Here is an 18,697-nt window from a genome sequence, read left to right as displayed (position 1 = left end):
AAATATCAACAACCTCAGATATGCAGATGACACAACCTTGATGGCAGAAAGTGAGGAGGAATTAAAGAACCTTTTAATCTTGCCACCCCCCTTGTCCCAACCCCCAAAGAGAGCCCTGGGCTCATACATGCCATCAAAAGCCCACATGTTAAAAAAAAGAGGTTCAGTCAGTCTTGTTTTTTTAGAAACAGCCTTACGATCAGACAGTTTTTATTGGTGAATAAATGCATTCTTGTTCATAGTCCCAAGGCAAAGACAAGCCCATCCCTCCCTCTCATCCCCCATAGCACCGAAGTGGGTCTGCTCAGCATCTGAGAACTTTGTCGGGGAGACGGATCCTGGCTGCGCAGCTTAGACCAGCTGTGTTCGTGGCTTGGATGCTAGAGAGAGGGGTTGCCCTCCATACGACCGGACCCCAAAATGGCACCAGAGAGCCCTCTTAAGTCCCCTACAACTGGGCAAGACGTTAGCTCTCGCCTTCACCTTGCTAGCAGTGGGAAATTAAGAGGTCCCAGGACTCGCGATAGCTGGGGGGCAACACATTTCGCAGGCTCCGAACAGAATCAGGAGAGGGTTGAGGAGTGAGCTCTCTGGGCCCCCTCCGAATGCTTGGAACGAGGGGGAATAATCCGTCACATGAGGGATGAAGGAACAGGGGTCCTCTTGAGTATGCTAAGGGAGCATCGAGGATCCCTTCAATCCCCGTCACTCAGCTCCAGCCTTAGGACGAAGCAGAGACACTGTTGTAAACACCCCCAAAAGTGGACAAGGCAGCAGCAGCGTCATACGTGGGGGAATTCCTGGGGTGTTCCCTTCCCCACAGCTCCCAATCGCAGCTACGTGATCCGTCGAGGAAGGAGCCCCTATCAATGGGTTCCCCCAGTAATTTTGGCAGCCCAAAGCTGATCTGATAGGCAAGGCCCCGAGACCCGCCGTGCCACAGGGCAAAGGACTCTCAGGTCACCCACAACTGCGCCCAGTGCCACTGGTGTGAGGGTTGTGAAGTGATTCCCATGCCACTGATTCGAACTCTAGCCTCAAGGGGCCCGATCTGCGGTGCCGCCTCCTGCAGAACCCCAAGTGTGATAGAAACAGGGGAGGCCTAAGAAAAAGATGCTCATTTGCTTTTCTTAGGGAGGTTTGGAACAGACCCAGTGGGGAAAAACAACATCGAACTGCCAAGTTAGAGCAGACTTCATCAGCCTGGGAGCCTCTTTCGAGATGTTCGGGGCGACAACTTCCACCCGCCGCAGCCCAGAAGGTGCTGCTGCCCGAAAGACCTTGGAGGCGGCCAGCCTGGGGGAGGTTAGACTTTGTTGCCGCATCAGAGGGGATTCTGGGAAATAGTTCTGGACTCTGGGCATCTGTACCACTCTGGGCATCCTTTTGGGCGGGGATGAGAGCAAATAGAAATATTTTGTTTAGCAGAAGGGGCGGAAAGAGGGAATTGCTTTCTGGAAAGGGTTGTTGGGAAACCTCCCTTATCACCTTTGGGTGAAGGAAGTTGGGGGAAAGGACGAAGTCCCGGAAGGCGTTAGGGGTCCCCACAAACCAAGCCCATTCAGTCTGGGAGTCGAGCTGCCCAGAGATGCCTCACAGGCCGATTTCTGAGGGCCTACCAGCGACAGGAAACCCTCAACCAATTGCTTAAAGCAGGCAATGTCAAGCTCACGTTGGGTCTCCCGCTGCCATCACGGCCAGGGACGATGAGAGATGTGGTCAAGCAAAAGCAGAGGGCATCTTCTTGGCAGTTGCTCAAGGAGCCAGGTGGCAGAGCAACGTCTCGACATTTCACGGCAACGCAGACCCCCAAACCAGTCTCGTGCTCCAGCCTGAGAAGCTGGCCAGCCCGCCCAGCAGAGGTCTGGCCAAGCTCTGGAGTGGGCAAGGGCGCTGCTTGGCGGTCAGCTGTCCCCGTTGATGGAGGCTCCATCCGCGGCCAAGAGGCCCTCCCTATCTGCATCTGCATCTGCCGCCCTCCTCCAGGGCAGCCGTGCCAGCAGGGGCTGGTGGAGGCCGTTGTAGATGGCGGCGCCCAACAGGAGGATGAAGAACCCGAGGATCTGGAGGGCATGGAAGACCTCCCAGCCCACAGCCAGGCTGACGGCCCAGATGACCACAGTGCGCAGGCTGTCCAGCACCATTCTGGTGGTGGCGCTGATCTCCTTGGTGACGCTGATGCCGGCAAAGTTGAAGAAGGCGATGCTGCTGATGTTGCCCAGCAGAGCCACGGCGATGAGGGGGGCCCGGCCGATCTGGCAGAAGGCGTCCAGGGCGTCCTCCAGGACGCGGCGCGGTCCGCTCCCGAAACTGCCCGCTGGGATGAAGTACATGGGGACCAGTAGGAGGGAGAGGATGAGGAAGCCGAAAAACCCTGAGCAGGGAGGAGAGAGAGGTGCTCAGAAAGGGGGACGTGGGCGATGGGTTTCCATCAACTAACCGAACGAGAGGTGTAGACTGAAACAATGACCCTCCCACTGTATGGGCGATCTATCCGGAAGATAAATTGTATTTCGAGGAGTTAGTGATCTGACACGGTTATCCTTCCTGCTTCTATTCCTTCCCCCTCCCTGTCTCTTGTTATCGTATTTTTCGCTCTATAAGATGCACCAGACGATAAGGCGCACCTAGTTTTTGGAGGAGGAAAACAAGAAGAAAAATATTCTGAATCCCAGAAGCCAGAACAGCAAGAGGGATCTCTGTGGAGCGAAAGCAGCAATCCCTCTTGCTGTTCTGGCTTCTGGAATAGCTGCGCAGCCTGCATTCGCTCCATAAGACGCACACACATTTCCCTTTACTTTTTAGGAGGGAAAAAGTGCGTCTTATAGTCGAAAAACACGGTAAGTCCTTTGATGGCATGAGAACAGCCTTTAATGTCCTAATCAGTTAGTTAGGAAGAAGTGATAGGACTGGGGACCTTCTTTGATGTTGGACGTAGTTTTGAGAAAGTGAGGCATTGGAAGAGGGTGGCTATTGAATGAGCTGCATGGAGCCAGTAATGAATGATCTGCACATAGCCAGAACAGTGGTACCTTGCTTCTCAAACGCCTTGGTACTCAAACAACTTGGAACCCAAACACTGCAAACCCGGAAGTACAGTCATACCTCGGGTTACAGACGCTTCAGGCTACATTTTTTGGGGTTATGGACCTGCCAAAACCCAGAAGTACCAGAACGGGTTACTTCCAGGGGTTGCGCATGCGCAGAAACGCTAAATTGTGCAGAAGCACATGCGCAGAAGTGCCGAATTGCAACCTGTGCGTGCGCAAAAGCGCTGCTGCGGGTTGCGAACGTGCATCCCGCATGGATCACGTTTGCAACCCGAGCATCCACTGTAAGTGTTCCTGTTTGCCAACTTTTTTCGGAAGCTGAATGTGCTCCCTTTTGAGTGTTACGCTTCCAACTTGAGTGCCACACTTCCGTTTTGAGTGTTACTCTGAGGTCTGTCTGTTTTTGCTATTTATTTTGCGTATTTGTTTTTGCGGCTCTATTTGTTTTGTTTTTGTTACTGTGTGGAACCCAGTTCAGCTACCGAATGATTGACTGTGTGACTGGTAGTTATTTTTCTCTTTGACATCTGGTGGGAGGGCGTTCCACAGGGCGGGTGCCACCACCGAGAAGGCCCTCTGCCTGGTTCCCTATAACTTGGCTTCTCGCAGCGAGGGAACCACCAGAAGGCCCTCAGAGCTGGACCTCGGTGTCCGGGCAGAACGATGGAGAAGGGAGAGAAGTCCTAGAAATAAAAGACAAAGCCCCCGATCCGCTCCCCCAGCACCTGCTTGCTTGCTCACCTTCCGTGCCCACAGCCTGCAAGGGGTGGACGTTGTGCTTGTAGACAAACTTCTGTTCCAGCACCATTTGAATGGCGACAATCACTTGGGCCATGATGATCAGAAGGTCCCCTGCAGGAGAGAAAAGGGGAGTCTGGGCAGTCCTGAAACCCTGAAACCCTGGTGCCCCCTAACCCTTACAGACACAGATAAGTATGTGACCTGGTATGTAGCACTCTGTGCAACTGCCACTAGGAAAATGAGAACAAATTACATAGCCAAGGTAGCCCCCAACTGTAGAGGAGATGAATTTATTTGACCCTGGATTCAAAACCTGCGGGACCAGAGATTCACCGGAAGACTGGAGTAAATTTACAGACTATTTGAAAAGTAATTGTGATGGACAGATTTACGCTAGTCGGTCTGCAATAAGTTTTGTAAAGTGAATTATTTGAAATATTGCAAAAAAAGACAATGAGGAGAATTATTAGTTAAAGATAAGGTAATATGAAATTAAGAAATGCATAATAAGCGACGAGAACGGAAAATCATCAGAGGCGTTGATGGAAGTCCAAAAGATATTGTATAAGATGTGAAGTTCTGTTTGCACCCACCAATTTGAGAACGACAGAATTAGGAGCGGGGAGAGAGAAGCAAGGACCTCGAAGGAAAGGAGCGCTGCAGGAGGCCAGCAGAGTCGTCCTCCTGGTATTGGGGACCCCCCTTCGGCTCTCCCCGCCCTGCCGTACCTGTGATGACCTCGCTGAGCTTGTGCTCGTGATCTCCGCTGCTCATCAGGTCTGCCAAGCCGACCACCACCAGCCCCACAATGGTGATCAAGATGCCCAACCACTGGCTGAGCACCAGCTTCTGTCCAAGGAAGGCCACCGAGAGAAGGCCAGTGAAGATGATCACAGCCCCTCGCAGCATCTGGAAGCTGGACGCGCTGGTCATGTTCAGAGCTGGACGGGGGGGAAAGAGGGGCGGAGGAGGAAATAAGAAATAATTCAAGGATATTGAGTACCAGACACACACACGGGAAGAGTTTGCTCTGGATTGTTTTGGAGGATCCATGGCGGCTAACAGATTGAGGTTGAATCCTGACAAGACAGAAGTACTATTTTGGGGGGAGGGGACTCCCTGGTCCTGAATGGGGTAACTGTGCCCCTGAAGGACCAGGTGCGCAGCCTGGGAGTCATTTTAGACTCACAGCTGTCCATGGAGGCGCAGGTCAATTCTATGTCCAGGGCAGCTGTTTATCAGCTCTATACGGTACACAGAATGAGACTCTCCCTCCCCGCAGACTGTCTTGCCAGAGTGGTCCATGCTCTGGTTATCTCCCGCTTGCACTACTGCAATGTGCTCTATGTGGGGCTACCTCTGAAGGTGACCCAGAGACTACAACTAATCCAGAATGCGGCAGCTAGACTGGTGACTGGGAGCGGCCGCCGAGACCATATAACACTGGTCCTGAAAGACTTACATTGGTTCCCAGTATGTTTCCGAGCACAATTCAAAGTGTTGGTGCTGACCTTTAAAGCCCTAAACGGCCTCAGCCCAGTAGACCTGAAGGAGCATCTCTACCTCCATCGTTCAGCCCGGACACTGAGGTCCACCTCCGAGGGCCTTCTGGCGGTTCCCTCCTGCGAGAAGCCAAGTTACAGGGAACCAGGCAGAGGGCCTTTTCGGTGGTGGCGCCCACCCTGTGGAACGCCCTCCCACCAGATGTCAAAGAAATAAACAACTATCTGACTTTTAGAAGACATCTGAAGGCAACCCTGTTCAGGGAAGCTTTTAATGTTTGATGAATTATTCATGTTAAACTGCTGTTCAATAGGGGTTGTTTTTAAGTCTGGAACAGATTAATTCCTTTTGCATTACTTTCTATGGGAAAGCCTGCCTTGGTTTTGCAACACTTTGGTTTTGGAACGGACTTCCGAAACGGATTACTTTTGAGAACCAAGGTACCAAAGTAAATAAATTTGAAATTTCCCCTCCCCTCTCATCTTTTTATATAAAAATTAATAGAAATATATAAAAGGATGAGAGGGGAGGGGAAATAGAAGGGGGCCATGGGGGCATGCAGTGGGAAACAGACAGAAGACCTATCCCTGAGTAAAAACCCCACTCTAAAACTACTGGGAAAACTGCGCTGACCCCTAGTTTTTAAATTGCTGCAGCTACATCTGTGCCCCCCCAAAAAAAAGACCGTTAATTTTTACTGGCCCCCTTTTAAATTTAAAGATCTGCAGAGCTTGTGTTTGCTTAGCAAGGAAAGAACAGGCTGGTTTTACGCTTCCTTACCCAGTCCAGGCATAGGAAATTTCAGTAATAATAATAATAGTAATATTAATAATAATAATTTATTATTTATACCCCGCCCATCTGGCTGAGTCTCCCCAGCCACTCTGGGCGGCTTCCAATCAAAGGTTAGAAACAATACAGCATTAAATATTAAAAACTTCCCTAAGCAGGGCTGCCTTCAGATGTCTTTTAAAGATAAGATAGCTGCTTATTTCCTTCACATCTGAAGGGAGGGCGTTCCACAGGGCGGGCGCCACTACCAAGAAGGTCCTCTGTCTGGTTCCCTGTAACCTCACCTCTCGCAGGGAGGGAACCGCCAGAAGGCCCTCGGCGCTGAATCTCAGTGTTCCAGTTGAACAATGGGGGTGGAGACTCTCCTTCAGGTATACATGACCGAGGCCGTTTAGGGCTTTAAAGGTCAGCACCAACGCTTTGAATTGTGCTCGGAAACGTACTGGGAGCCAGTATAGGTCTTTCAAGACTGGTGTTATGTGGTCTCGGCAGCCGCTCCCAGTCCCCAGTCTAGCTACCGCATTCTGGATTAGTTGTAGTTTCCGGGTCATCTTCAAAGGTAGCCCCACGTAGAGCGCATTACAGTAGTCCAAGCAGGAGATAACCAGAGCATGGACCACTCTGGCGAGACAGGGAGCAGGCAGGGAGGGTCTCATCCTGCGTACCAGATGGAGCTGGGAGACAGCTGCCCTGGACACAGAATTGACCTGCGCCTCCATGGACAGCTGTGAGTCCAAAATGACTCCCAGGCTGCGCACCTGGTCCTTCAGGGGCACAGTTACCCCATTCAGGACCAGGGAGTCCTCCACACCAGCCTGTCTCCTGTCCCCCCAAAACAGTACTTCTGTAAATACTCCAAATATCAAGAGACGTATTGCAAGCGTTTCTGCTCCTTCTTTCCTCAAAAAATATGAGTTTGTGAGAGAGAGAGGTTCCCAGCAGGGTTCTCCACACCCCCAAGTTTTTGCAGAGGTGAAAGCAACCCCGAAGCAACACTTACCCACATACATGAGGCTAGTCCCTGTCATGTCGCACAGGGCTGGAGCCAGGAAAAGGAGAGGGTTGTAGGATTGAGGGGGGTCCATGGTGGGCTCTGGCCTCCGCCGGTCATGGCAGAGCAGGAGGTAGAAGACAGCCAAGCAGGAGAACTCACCCAGGAACATGCCCACGGCCTAGGAGGGAGGAAAGGGGGTCTGTGAGCTTTCTGGATCACGACCAGTAGCAGAAAAGCAACATGATTTCCGCAGTCCAGGGGGTCGCTTCCAACTCTGCAGCTCTGTGCTTCTAGGACAGGGCTTGGCAAACTTTTTCAGGAGGGGGCCGGTCCACTGTCCCTCAGACCTTGTGGGGGGCCGGACTATACAGTCATACCTCAGGTTGAAGTAGCTTCGGGATGAATATTTTCGGGTTGCGCTCCGCAGTGACCCAGAAGTAACGGAGCGCGTTACTTCTGGGTTTCGCCGCTCGCGCATGCGCAGATGCTCAAAATGATGTCATGCGCATGCACGGAAGTGGTGAAACGCGACCCGCGCACGTGCAGTCACGTCTTATGTTTAGTTCAGGATGCGAACAGGGCTCCGGAACTGATCCCGTTCATATCCAGAGGTACTACTGTATTTTGGAGGGGGGGGGGAGAATGAACAAATTCCTATGCTCCACAAATAACCCAGAGATGCATTTTAAATAAAAGCACACATTCTACTCATGTAAAAACATGCTGATTCCCGGACCATCTATGGGCCGGATTGAGAAGGCGAATGGGCCGGATCCAGCCCCCAGACCTTAGTTTGCCTACCCATGACCAAGAGCAGGGGTCAGCAAGGTTTCCTGGCCATGGCAGATCGTCCGTGGGCCAGACTGCCAAAGCGTGATGCCGGAAATCGCATCTGCGCATGTCTGCGGTGCTGGAAATTGCTTCTGCGCATGCCCAGACGCCGATAATCGCGCCTGCACAGAAGCAATTTTCGGTGTCTGGACATGCGCAGATGCGATTTCCAGTATCTGCGCGTGTGCAGACACAATTTCCGGTGCCACTCGGCGAGTCCCTGCGCCACACTGCGCCAGTTTAGGGCAGCGCGCTGGGGACTCGCCGAGCAGGTGGCTTGGTTCAGGGGCGGCTTGTGGGCCAGTAAAATGGTCTTCATGGGCCGCATCCGGCCCAGGGGCCGCACGTTGCCGACCCGTGACCAAGAGGATCCCTCTGCTGATCTCGGCACCCGAGAGGGTCTGTCGGGGAGGAGACTTTCAGGTATGTGGGGCCTGATCCATTTACATAGCTGTCAACTTTTCCCTTTTTTAATGTGAAATTCCCTTATTCCGAATAGGATTCCTCGCAAGAAAAGGGAAAAGTTGACAGCTGTCATTTAGGGCTTTGAACACTGACGTGAGCCCCTGAATTGTGCGTAGAAAGAAACCGGCGGCCAGCACAGCTGATTCAAAACAGGTTTTATGGGATATGAAGGGAGCCCCTGCCAGCAACCTGGCCATTTTGGGGCAGCACCCCAGGGCCAAAATGGGCAGATACGCAATCAAAGGAGGATGGAAGCCTCTACGTTACGTGGAAGCAGGCAGAGTCCATCTGGCAGTACCTGGAGGAAGGGATGTTGGAAGGTGTGCTCTTCGCTCGTGGCGTTGCATCCTCGCGCACTCAGCCTGTCTGCCCACCTGAAAAAGAGGGGCATTGGTTAGAACCCCCCACATGCACCTCCTTGGGCTTCCATCATCATCATCATCATCATCATCATTTACTAATCATACCCCTCCCACCTGGCTGGGTTTCCCCAGCCACTTTTGGCAGCTCCCAACAGAATATTAAAAACACAATAAAACATCAAACGTTAAAAGCTTCCCTAAACAGGGCTACCTTCAGATGTCTTCTAAAAGTCTGGTACAGTCATACCTCGGGTTACAGCAGCTTCAGGTTGCATTTTTTTGGGTTGTGGACCGCTGAAACCCAGAAGTACCGGAACGGGTTACTTCCGGGTTCCGGCGGTCGCGCATGCACAGAAGCGCTAAATCGCGCTTTGCGTGAAAGTGCCAAATCGCAACCTGTGTGTGCGCAGACTCGGGGTACGAACACTGCGGGTTGCGAACATGCATCTCGCACGGATCACGTTCGCAAACCGAGCGTCAACTGTAGTTGTTTTTCTCTTTGACATCTGGTGGGAGGGCATTCCACAGGGCGGGTGCCACCACCGAGAAGGCCCTCTGCCTGGTTCCCTGTATCCTCGCTTCTCGCAGGGAGGGAACCACCAGAAGGCCCTCAGAGCTGGACCTCAATGTCCGGGCAGAACGATGGGGGTGGAGACGCTCCTTCAGGTATAATGGGCCGAGGCCCACCCCCCAAAATGGAATCTGGGGTCTCACACAGATTTCAGTACCTCGAAAACCTAATAATCCTTGCTATAATATTTTAGAATGCATATTTTAAAATGTTGTGTTTTGAATTTATTTTTTTTAGATCAGTTTGTTCTCACCTTCTTAAAAATCAATTAATTTTAGAGTATCAAGCGGTATACCAGGTCTATCCAAAACAGAAAACATGGAAGTGTTTCAGCAAGGAAACTGAGCAGACAAGTCCAAAACGTTTGGAGGGCACCAGGCTAGGGAAGGCTGGTTCCTAACAGCAGCAGGGTACCTGGAGGCCTCCCAGGTATGGAACCCAGTGGGACGGGGTCCCAGGGGTCATCTAGTCCAGCCCGCTGCAAAGCAGAAATCGCAACTGAAGAATCCCGAGCCGATGGTCGCGTAGGCCATTGCTTTGCATTTGTCTAAGATGGTTCGGTGTTAGAGCATCTGCTTTGCACCCCAAAGATCTCTGGTTCAAATCCTGCCATTTCCTAATAGGGCTGGGAGAAGCAGCTGCCTGGGAAACCTGGAGAACCACTGGCAGTCAGTGCAGGAAGAATTGAGCTAGCTGGAGCAACGGTCTGACTCAGTACGAAGCAGCTGGAAAGGAATTGTTTCTGTGCCGGCTCCTCGTTCCGTGCCTGGACTTGCCCCCGAGCCGAGGAGCAAAGGCAGGGGCATCTGTCGGCTGATGTCACGCCAAGCGCCTGCCAGGTTCGTGGAACCGGAGACCTGGATATAACAAAGAGGGCAGAGTCTGCCGCAGATCGGATGTCTGGCCTGCCACTCATCTCTGCCAGAAATGAAAGGCAAGGAGATGCTCCGCGTCGCAAGGCTGCTCGAGACGTCTCTCAGGGAAAGCTTACAGCAGTTCCTCAGCCGTAAGAACACGGCTCACGGATGCTGAATTCGAGATTCCGGCATTGTACGGGGTTGGACTGGATGACCCTCGGGTCCCTTCCAACAGTTCTATGATTCTGCGTTCTTCCTCTACGGAGTCACTGCCGTCCAAAACAATTGGTGGGTAACTAGCTTGCTGAAGGCTGGTTTGGGGAGGGTGCAAGACTGGATTTAGGCTGGATGTGGCCCTCAGCTCCTGAAGGTAATGTGCCCCTTTATATGTCCAGCTGTCCTTTGCCAACAACAAATGGTCGCTGTTTTTTTGTGTTGAACGCAGTCGGACCTCCAGTTGTGGACGGCATCCGTTATGGAGATCCGGCAGTATCCCGAAGTTCTGCAACTGGAGGCGCTGCTTCTGCGCACGTGCGCGGCATGGGAAAACGCTTCTGTGCATGCGCACGGTGCATAGGACACTTCTGCGCATGCGTGAGCGGCAAAACTCGGAAATATACTTCCGGGTTTGCCGCTTTTGCAACCCGAAGTTTACGTTACCCGAGGGTAACGTAAGCTGAGGATCTACTGCAGGGGTAGGCAACCTAAGGCCCATGGGCCACAATAATAATAATAATAATAATAATAATAATAATAATAATATTTTTTTATTTATACCCCGCCCTTCCCGGTTCAAAAACCGGGCTCAGGGCAGCTAACAACAAATTTAAAACACTTTAAAACACTTAATTGTAAAAGCAGAATAAAATACAGTATAAAAACATGAATAACATGAATCCCCAGGGCTAGCTGGCTGAATTGGTCCTACTTGGGCCAGCGAGGAGGCCAGGGGAGAATTAGCTGTGGGGTCTCTTCATAATCTTCATAAAAGGGGAGAGGGAAGGAAGATCAGGCTGAATTCAAATTAAAGGCCAGGCAGAATAGCTCTGTCTTACAGGCCCGAGGGAAGGAGGTTAAATCCTGAGGTTAAATCCACAAAGCGGCCCACGGGAGTCGTTTAACCAGCCCCCGAGCCGCCCCTGAACTGAGCCGACCGCTCACTGAGTGCCCATGCGCTGCGCTAAACCAGCGCAGTGCAGCTCCTAAAATCCTGTCTGCGCAGATGCTGGAAATTGCAGGCGCGGGCGCTCATGTGCGCACACAATCCGGATGTCCACTGGAGTGAACCAGCTCAGGCGAGGTAAACCTTGCAGACCTCTGGCCTACTGTATATGCTATATGGTAAGTTATGGACCTAACAGGTCCACACACACAAAACACTGTTGCTGTATGTAGGTTTTATTTCATTTGTTTTTTATCTTATATTTTGGAAATGTTACTTTCTTGTGCTCCATGATCACCGCAGATGGTGACAGCAGCCACGAAATTAAAGATGCCTGCTTCTTGGGAGAAAGGCGATGGCAAACCTAGACAGCATCTTAAAAAGCAGAGACATCACCTTGCCAACAAAGGTCTGTATAGTTCAAGCTCTGGTTTTCCCAGTAGTGATGTATGGAAGTGAGAGCTGGACCATAAAGAAGGCCGATCACCGAAGAATGGATGCTTTTGAATTCTGGTGCTGGAGGAGACTCTTGAGAGTCCCATGGACTGCAAGAAGATCAAACCAATCCATTCTGAAGGAAACCAGCCCTGAGTGCTCACTGGAAGGACAGATCGTGAAGCTGAGGCTCCAAGACTTTGGCCACCTCAGGAGAAGAGAAGACTCCCTGGAAAAGACCCTGATGTTGGGAAAGATGGAGGACACAAGGAGAAGGGGACGACGGAGGACGAGATGGTGGGACAGTGTTCTCGAAGAGACCAGCATGAGTTTGACCAAACTGCGGGAGGCAGTGGAAGGCAGGAGGGCCTGGCGTCTCTGGTCCAGGGGGTCTCAAAGAGTCGGACACGACTAAACAACTAAACAACATCAACAACAACAACACCTTAGAGACCAGCTAAGTTTGTTATTGGTATGAGCTTTCGTGTGCATGTACACTTCTTCAGATACCAATAACAAACTTAGTCCATGGGGTCATGAAGAGTCGGACACAACTAAACGACTAAACAACAACAAATTTTGGAAATGTACATCCAGTGTTTCCCCTTTAATTTTTTGGGGGGCCCCTAAGAGAGTGGGGCCCTAAGCTAGAGCTTGTTTAGCTTATGTGTAAATCCGGCACTGGGAGTGGTCTCTGGACTTTGCCTCTTCACCCCTAGTGCTTGTGAACACGGAGTCGGCGTTCGTAGGGCTGCAGGGGTTTCGAAACCTGTGGCGTTCTGGGTTTCTTGCCCCTCCCTCCAGACCAAAGCAATGACTAATCTTTGTGTTCCTGGGGGCTGCTTCTTGCAAAATCGGGAGCTGAGTAAGCGAGCGAAAGATGCACCGTCAGGAGATGTCCACATTCTGCTGGCTTAGCTAAAAATACAAGGATGCTGTTGCTGCTGCTGCTGCTCAGATGGCTGCCTTTAGATTTCATACAGCAGTGCGTAGTTAAACTGTGGAACTCCCTGCCACAGGAGGCAGTGAGGACCATCAACTTGGATGGCTTCAAAAGCGGATTGGACAAATTCACGGACAAATTCTCACCTCTTAGGTGTCCTTATATGCAACGGCCGCAGCTCGGCTTTGGTAGCAAAAGGGTGGAAGGAACAAGGAGCCCCGACAATAACGGACTGGCATTACAAGCTACAAGAATTTGCTGAAACAGCACAGTTAACAAATACCCCGAGGGGCAACTCAAAACAAAAATTTATCGAAAAGTGGGATAGATATAAAACATATGTTCAAAAATACAGTAAAGGTTCGCTATCTATGCTAGCGTTCGACTGACGTTGGAGTGAGACTGAGTTGAGAAACAAGACTAAGAGCACATATTGATATAGGAACGTATTAGATAATATGTAAAGAAATACACAATAATAAGAGCACATTCATTTGTAGAATGAAGACACTTTAGAAGAGATCTAAAGGCAGCCCTGTTTAGGGAAACTTTTAATGTTTAACAGGTTACTGTATTTTAGTGTTTTGTTGGAAGTGGCTGGGGGGACCCAGCCAGATGGGCGGGGTATAAATAATAAATTATTATTATTATAAATTATTATAAAAAAGGAATATACAGCGGGAAAGACAGGAAGTCTAGTGTGTTGGTATGTATATGATTTTGGGGAGGGGAAATTGTTTTGGTTTTTTCCTCTTTGCTCTTTCTTTTTATTTTTGTTTCATTTTCTTTCTAGGTGTATATAACTTTTGTATATAATTTTTGTATACATCTTATAGTAAGTCCTGTAATGTAATAGGACAACGTTTATCGATGTGACATAAGAATGTTAACAAATAAACGGCCTCGGTCCAGTAGACCTGAAGGAGCGTCTCCACTCCCATCGTTTTGCCCGGGCACTGAGGTAAAGCTCCAAGGACCTTCTGGCGGTTCCCTCATTGCAAGAAGCCAAGTTACAGGGAACCAGGCAGAAGGCCTTCTCGGTAGTGGCACCCGCCCTGTGGAACTCCCTCCCACCAGATGTCAAAGAGAAAAATAATTACCAAAACTTTTAGAAGACATCTAAAGGCAGCCCTGTTTAGGGAAGCTTTGAATGTTTAATAGGTTATTGTATTTTAGTGTTTTGTTGGAAGCCGCCCAGAGTGGCTGGGGAAGCCCAGCCAGATGGGCGGGGTATAAATAATAAATTATTGTTATTATTATTAATACAGTGGTACCTCGGGTTAAGTACCGTATTTTTCGCTCTATAAGATGCACCAGACCACAAGACGCACCTAGTTTTTGGAGGAGGAAAACAAGAAAAAAAATATTCTGAATCTCAGAAGCCAGAACAGCAAGAGGGATCACTGTGCAGTGAAAGCAGCAATCCCTCTTGCTGTTCTGGCTTCTGGGATAGCTGCGCAGCCTGCATTCGCTCCATAAGACGCACACACATTTCCCCTTACTTTTTAGGAGGGAAAAAGTGAGTCTTATAGAGCAAAAAATACGGTACTTAATTCGTTCTGGAGGTCCGTTCTTAACTGAAACTGTTCTTAACCTGAAGCACCACTTTAGCTAATGGGGCCTCCTGCTGCCGCTGCACGATTTCTGTTCTCATCCTGAAGCAAAGTTCTTAACCCGAGGTACTATTTCTGGGTTAGCGGAGTCTGTAACCTGAAGCGTATGTAACCCGAGGTACCACTGTAATAATAAAATGCAAATTCAACAAAAAACTGCAACAAGACCCCCCCCGGACCTCCTCCTCCCCCAAATCCCGCCCGCCTGGACCCCTCGCCCCAGCATCCCCCGACTTGGAAGGGACCCCCAAAGGTCATCTGGAACACCCCACGAGGAGGAGAAGGCAGTGGCGGGGGGGGGACCGGACTTACTTGGCCGAGAGGGTGTTGATGGAGCCGGTGACCAGCATCAGCCCGGCCAGGAAGAGCTGGTACTTGGTCCAGGCCATCCTCGCTCCGCAGCCCAGCTTTGCTCCAGAAATAAAATGAAATTAAACTCCCCCGGATCCGCTTTGCAGCTCCGGCACAAAAGCAGCTGCTCGGCTCAGACGCAGCCCGGGCGCGTTTCCTCCTAGGCAGGTCACATGACCGCAGCCAGTCAGCTGACGGGGGGGCTGGGGGAGGGTAGGGGGGGAGGCTCCCAAATCTGGGGACCGCCCCCTTGGTGCCAATCACCGTGCAAAAGGGAGGGGGGGTCACTCCTCCAGCTCCCCCCCCCCCCCGCACACGCTTGCAAACTCTGATTTCTTTTTTTTGCAATTCCTATTTTTGCAGAATGCAAACGGGGTGTCTCTTCCTGCTATTCTATTAATGCAGCAAAAAAATTATCTCGCTTTAAATGAATGTTTTTAGTCGCGTCCCAGAGGTGCGGGAGGTGAGCGGGCGGGCGGGCGGTGTCCTGTTAACGTTATCGCAGGATGAGTGCTTTTAGTTAATAATGGACTTCGTTTATCTCCTGATGTATTTTAAATGTAGCAATGTGGATTTGTAACTGGCTGACTGACCGAACCCAAAGGGTGCTCATCAATGGTTCCTCTTCATCCTGGAGAAGAGTGACTAGTGGGGTGCCACAGGGTTCTGTCTTGGGCCCGGTCTTATTCAACATCTTTATCAACGACTTGGATGATGGACTCAAGGGCATCCTGATCAAATTTGCAGATGACACCAAACTGGGAGGGGTGGCTAACACCCCAGAGGACAGGATCACACTTCAAAACGATCTTGACAGATTAGAGAACTGGGCCAAAACAAACAAGATGAATTTTAACAGGGAGAAATGTAAAGTATTGCACCTGGGCAAAAAAAAGGAGAGGCACAAATACAAGATGGGTGACACCTGGCTTGAGAGCAGTACATGTGAAAAGGATCTAGGAGTCTTGGTTGACCACAAACTTGACATGAGCCAACAGTGTGACGCGGCAGCTAAAAAAGCCAATGCAATTCTGGGCTGCATCAATAGGAGTATAGCATCTAGATGAAGGGAAGTAATAGTGCCACTGTATTCTGCTCTGGTCAGACCTCACCTGGAGTACTGTGTCCAGTTCTGGGCACCACAGTTCAAGAAGGACACTGAGAAACTGGAACGTGTCCAGAGGAGGGCAACCAAAATGGTCAAAGGCCTGGAAACGATGCCTTATGAGGAACGGCTAAGGGAGCTGGGCATGTTTAGCCTGGAGAAGAGGCGGTTAAGGGGTGATATGACAGCCATGTTCAAATATATAAAAGGATGTCACACAGAGGAGGGAGAAAGGTTGTTTTCTGCTGCTCCAGAGAAGCGGACACGGAGCAATGGATCCAAACTACAAGAAAGAAGATTCCACCTAAACATTAGGAAGAACTTCCTGACAGTAAGAGCTGTTTGACAGTGGAATTTGCTGCCAAGGCGTGTGGTGGAGTCTCCTTTTTTGGAGGTCTTTAAGCAGAGGCTTGACAACCATATGTCAGGAGTGCTCTGATGGTGTTTCCTGCTTGGCAGGGGGTTGGACTCGATGGCCCTTGTGGTCTCTTCCAACTCTATGATTCTATGATTCTATGAATGTGTACTTTCCTAGAATTGTAAGCTTTGGTTGCCATCTGACTTTTATAAGACATCTGAAGGCAGCCCTGTTTAGGGAAGTTTTAAATGTTTGATGTTTTATCGCTTTATTATTATTATTATTAATCATATTAATATTCTCTTGGGAGCCGCCCAATGTGGCTGGGGAAACCCAGCCGGATGCGCGGGGTATAAATAATAAATTCTTATTGTTATTATTATTACTGATATTATTATTATCCGTCTGACTCTGAAGACAATGGGAGTCTGTGTTGTTTGGTCCGAGTGATGCTTTGAGCTCCAAGCATCCAATGAATCAGGCGGACAGCGGTCAGGACTTCACTGACCAGTGGGCAGTGCTGTAGCTATGGGTGGGGGTGCAGATAGCCTTGTTTTTCGCCCCATGTGATGCCTCGAGGTAGCTAATGCCACAGAAGACAGAATTGGGATTCAAAATAATAATAATAATAATTGTTGTTGTTTAGTCGTTTAGTCGTGTCCGCCTCTTTGTGACCCCCTGGACCAGAGCACGCCAGGCCCTCCATTGCCTCCCGCAGTTTGGTCAAACTCATGCTGGTCTCTTCGAGAACACTGTCCCACCATCTCATCCTCTGTCGTCCCCTTCTCCTTGTGCCCTCCATCTTTCCCAACATCAGGGTCTTTTCCAGGGAGTCTTCTCTTCTCATGAGGTGGCCAGAGCCTCAGCTTCAGGATCTGTCCTTCCAGTGAGCACTCAGGGCTGATTTCCTTCAGAATGGAGAGGTTGGATCTTCTTGCAGTCCATGGGACTCTCATGAGTCTCCTCCAGCACCAGAATTCAAAAGCATCCATTCTTCGGTGATCGGCCTTCTTTATGGTCCAGCTTTCACTTCCATACATCACTACTGAGAAATCCATAGCTTTTACTATACGGACCTTTGTTGGCAAGTGATCCCCTTCATGGATCACTGCCTTGCTGTGGCGAAGGGACTTGAATAACTCAGAGAAGCTATGAGCTATGCCGTGCAGGGCCACCCAAGATGGACAGGTCATAGTGGAGAGTTTTGACCAAACGTGATCACCTGGAGGAGGAACCGGCAAGCCACTCCAGTATCCCTGCCAAGAAAACTCCATGGACAAAGACAACAGATATTATTATTATTATTATTATTATTATTATTATTATTATTATTATTATTTATATGCTGCCCTTCATCTGTAGCTTGGGCCCAAACCAGCAAAATGAATTTCAATAGGGACACAAGTCAGGTTCTACATTTAGGCAGGAAGAACCAGATGCACAAATATAGGAAGGGGGGGGGCACCTGGCTTGCTAGTAGTACATGGGAAAAGGAGCTAGGGGTCTTGGTTATGGGTAGGCAAACTAAGGCCCAGGGGCCGGATCCGGCCCAATCGCCTTCTAAATCCGGCCCACAGACGGTCTGGGAATCAGCGTGTTTTTACATGAGTAAAATGTGTCCTTTTATTTAAAATGCATCTCTGGGTTATTTGTGGGGCATAGGAATTTGTTCTTTTTGCTTCTTCCCCAAAATATAGTCTGGCCCCCCACAAGATCTGAGGGACAGTGGGCCAGCCCCCTGCTGAAAAAGTTTGCTGACCCCTGGTCTTGCTGGACCACAAGCTGAACATCAGTCAGCAGTGTGATGCAGCGGCAAAAAAACTAATGCTACTTTAGGACGCGGGTGGCGCTGTGGTCTAAATCAGAAGGTCGGCAGTTCGAATCCCCGTGACGGGGTGAGCTCCCATTGCTCAGTCCCTGCTCCTGCCAACCTAGCAGTTCGAAAGCATGAAGTGCAAGAAGGTAAATAGGTACTGCTCTGGCAGGAAGGTAAACAGCATTTCCATGTGCTGCTCTGGTTCACCAGAAGCGGCTTAGTCATGCTGGCTACATGGCCCGATAAACTGTCTGCGGACAAACGCCGGCTCCCTCAGCCAGTAAAGTGAGATGAGCGCCGCAACCCCAGAGTCATTCGCGACTGGACTTAACCGTCAGGGGTCCTTTACCTTTATTCTAGGCTGTATCAACAGAAGTATAGTATCCAGATCAAATGAAGTAATGAAGACAAACCTAGACAGCGTCTTAAAAAGCAGAGACATCACCTTGCCAACAAAGGTCCGTATAGTTAAAGCTATGGTTTTCCCAGTAGTGATGTATGGAAGTGGGAGCTGGACCATAAAGAAGGCTGATCGCCAAAGAATGGATGCTTTTGAATTCTGGTGCTGGAGGAGACTCTTGAGAGTCCCATGGACTGCAAGAAGATCCAACCTCTCCATTCTGAAGGAAATCAGCCCTGAGTGCTCACTGGAAGGACAGATCCTGAAGCTGAGGCTCCAAGACTTTGGCCACCTCATGAGAAGAGAAGACTCCCTGGAAAAGACCCTGATGCTAGGAAAGATGGAGGG

The 18,697-nt window shown here is 50.1% G+C and overlaps 1 protein-coding gene across 1 annotated transcript; it reads right to left on the bottom strand.

The window, feature by feature from the left end:
• Positions 1–176: 176 nt before the first annotated feature.
• Positions 177–14,919, bottom strand: SLC35F6 (solute carrier family 35 member F6). Its single transcript, XM_083606202.1, has 6 exons — positions 14,632–14,919; positions 8,675–8,750; positions 7,087–7,258; positions 4,520–4,732; positions 3,792–3,902; positions 177–2,374 (listed from the first exon to the last, which is right to left on the bottom strand). Exons 1-6 carry the CDS (start codon positions 14,706–14,708, stop codon positions 1,905–1,907), a joined length of 1,119 nt encoding a protein of 372 aa, XP_083462328.1. The 5' UTR covers positions 14,709–14,919; the 3' UTR covers positions 177–1,904.
• Positions 14,920–18,697: the final 3,778 nt, after the last annotated feature.

Source organism: Podarcis filfolensis (genome assembly GCF_964270895.1).
Source record: "Podarcis filfolensis genome assembly, chromosome: 3".
Lineage (NCBI taxonomy): Eukaryota > Metazoa > Chordata > Lepidosauria > Squamata > Lacertidae > Podarcis > Podarcis filfolensis.
This window is presented reverse-complemented; position numbering and strand designations above follow the sequence as displayed.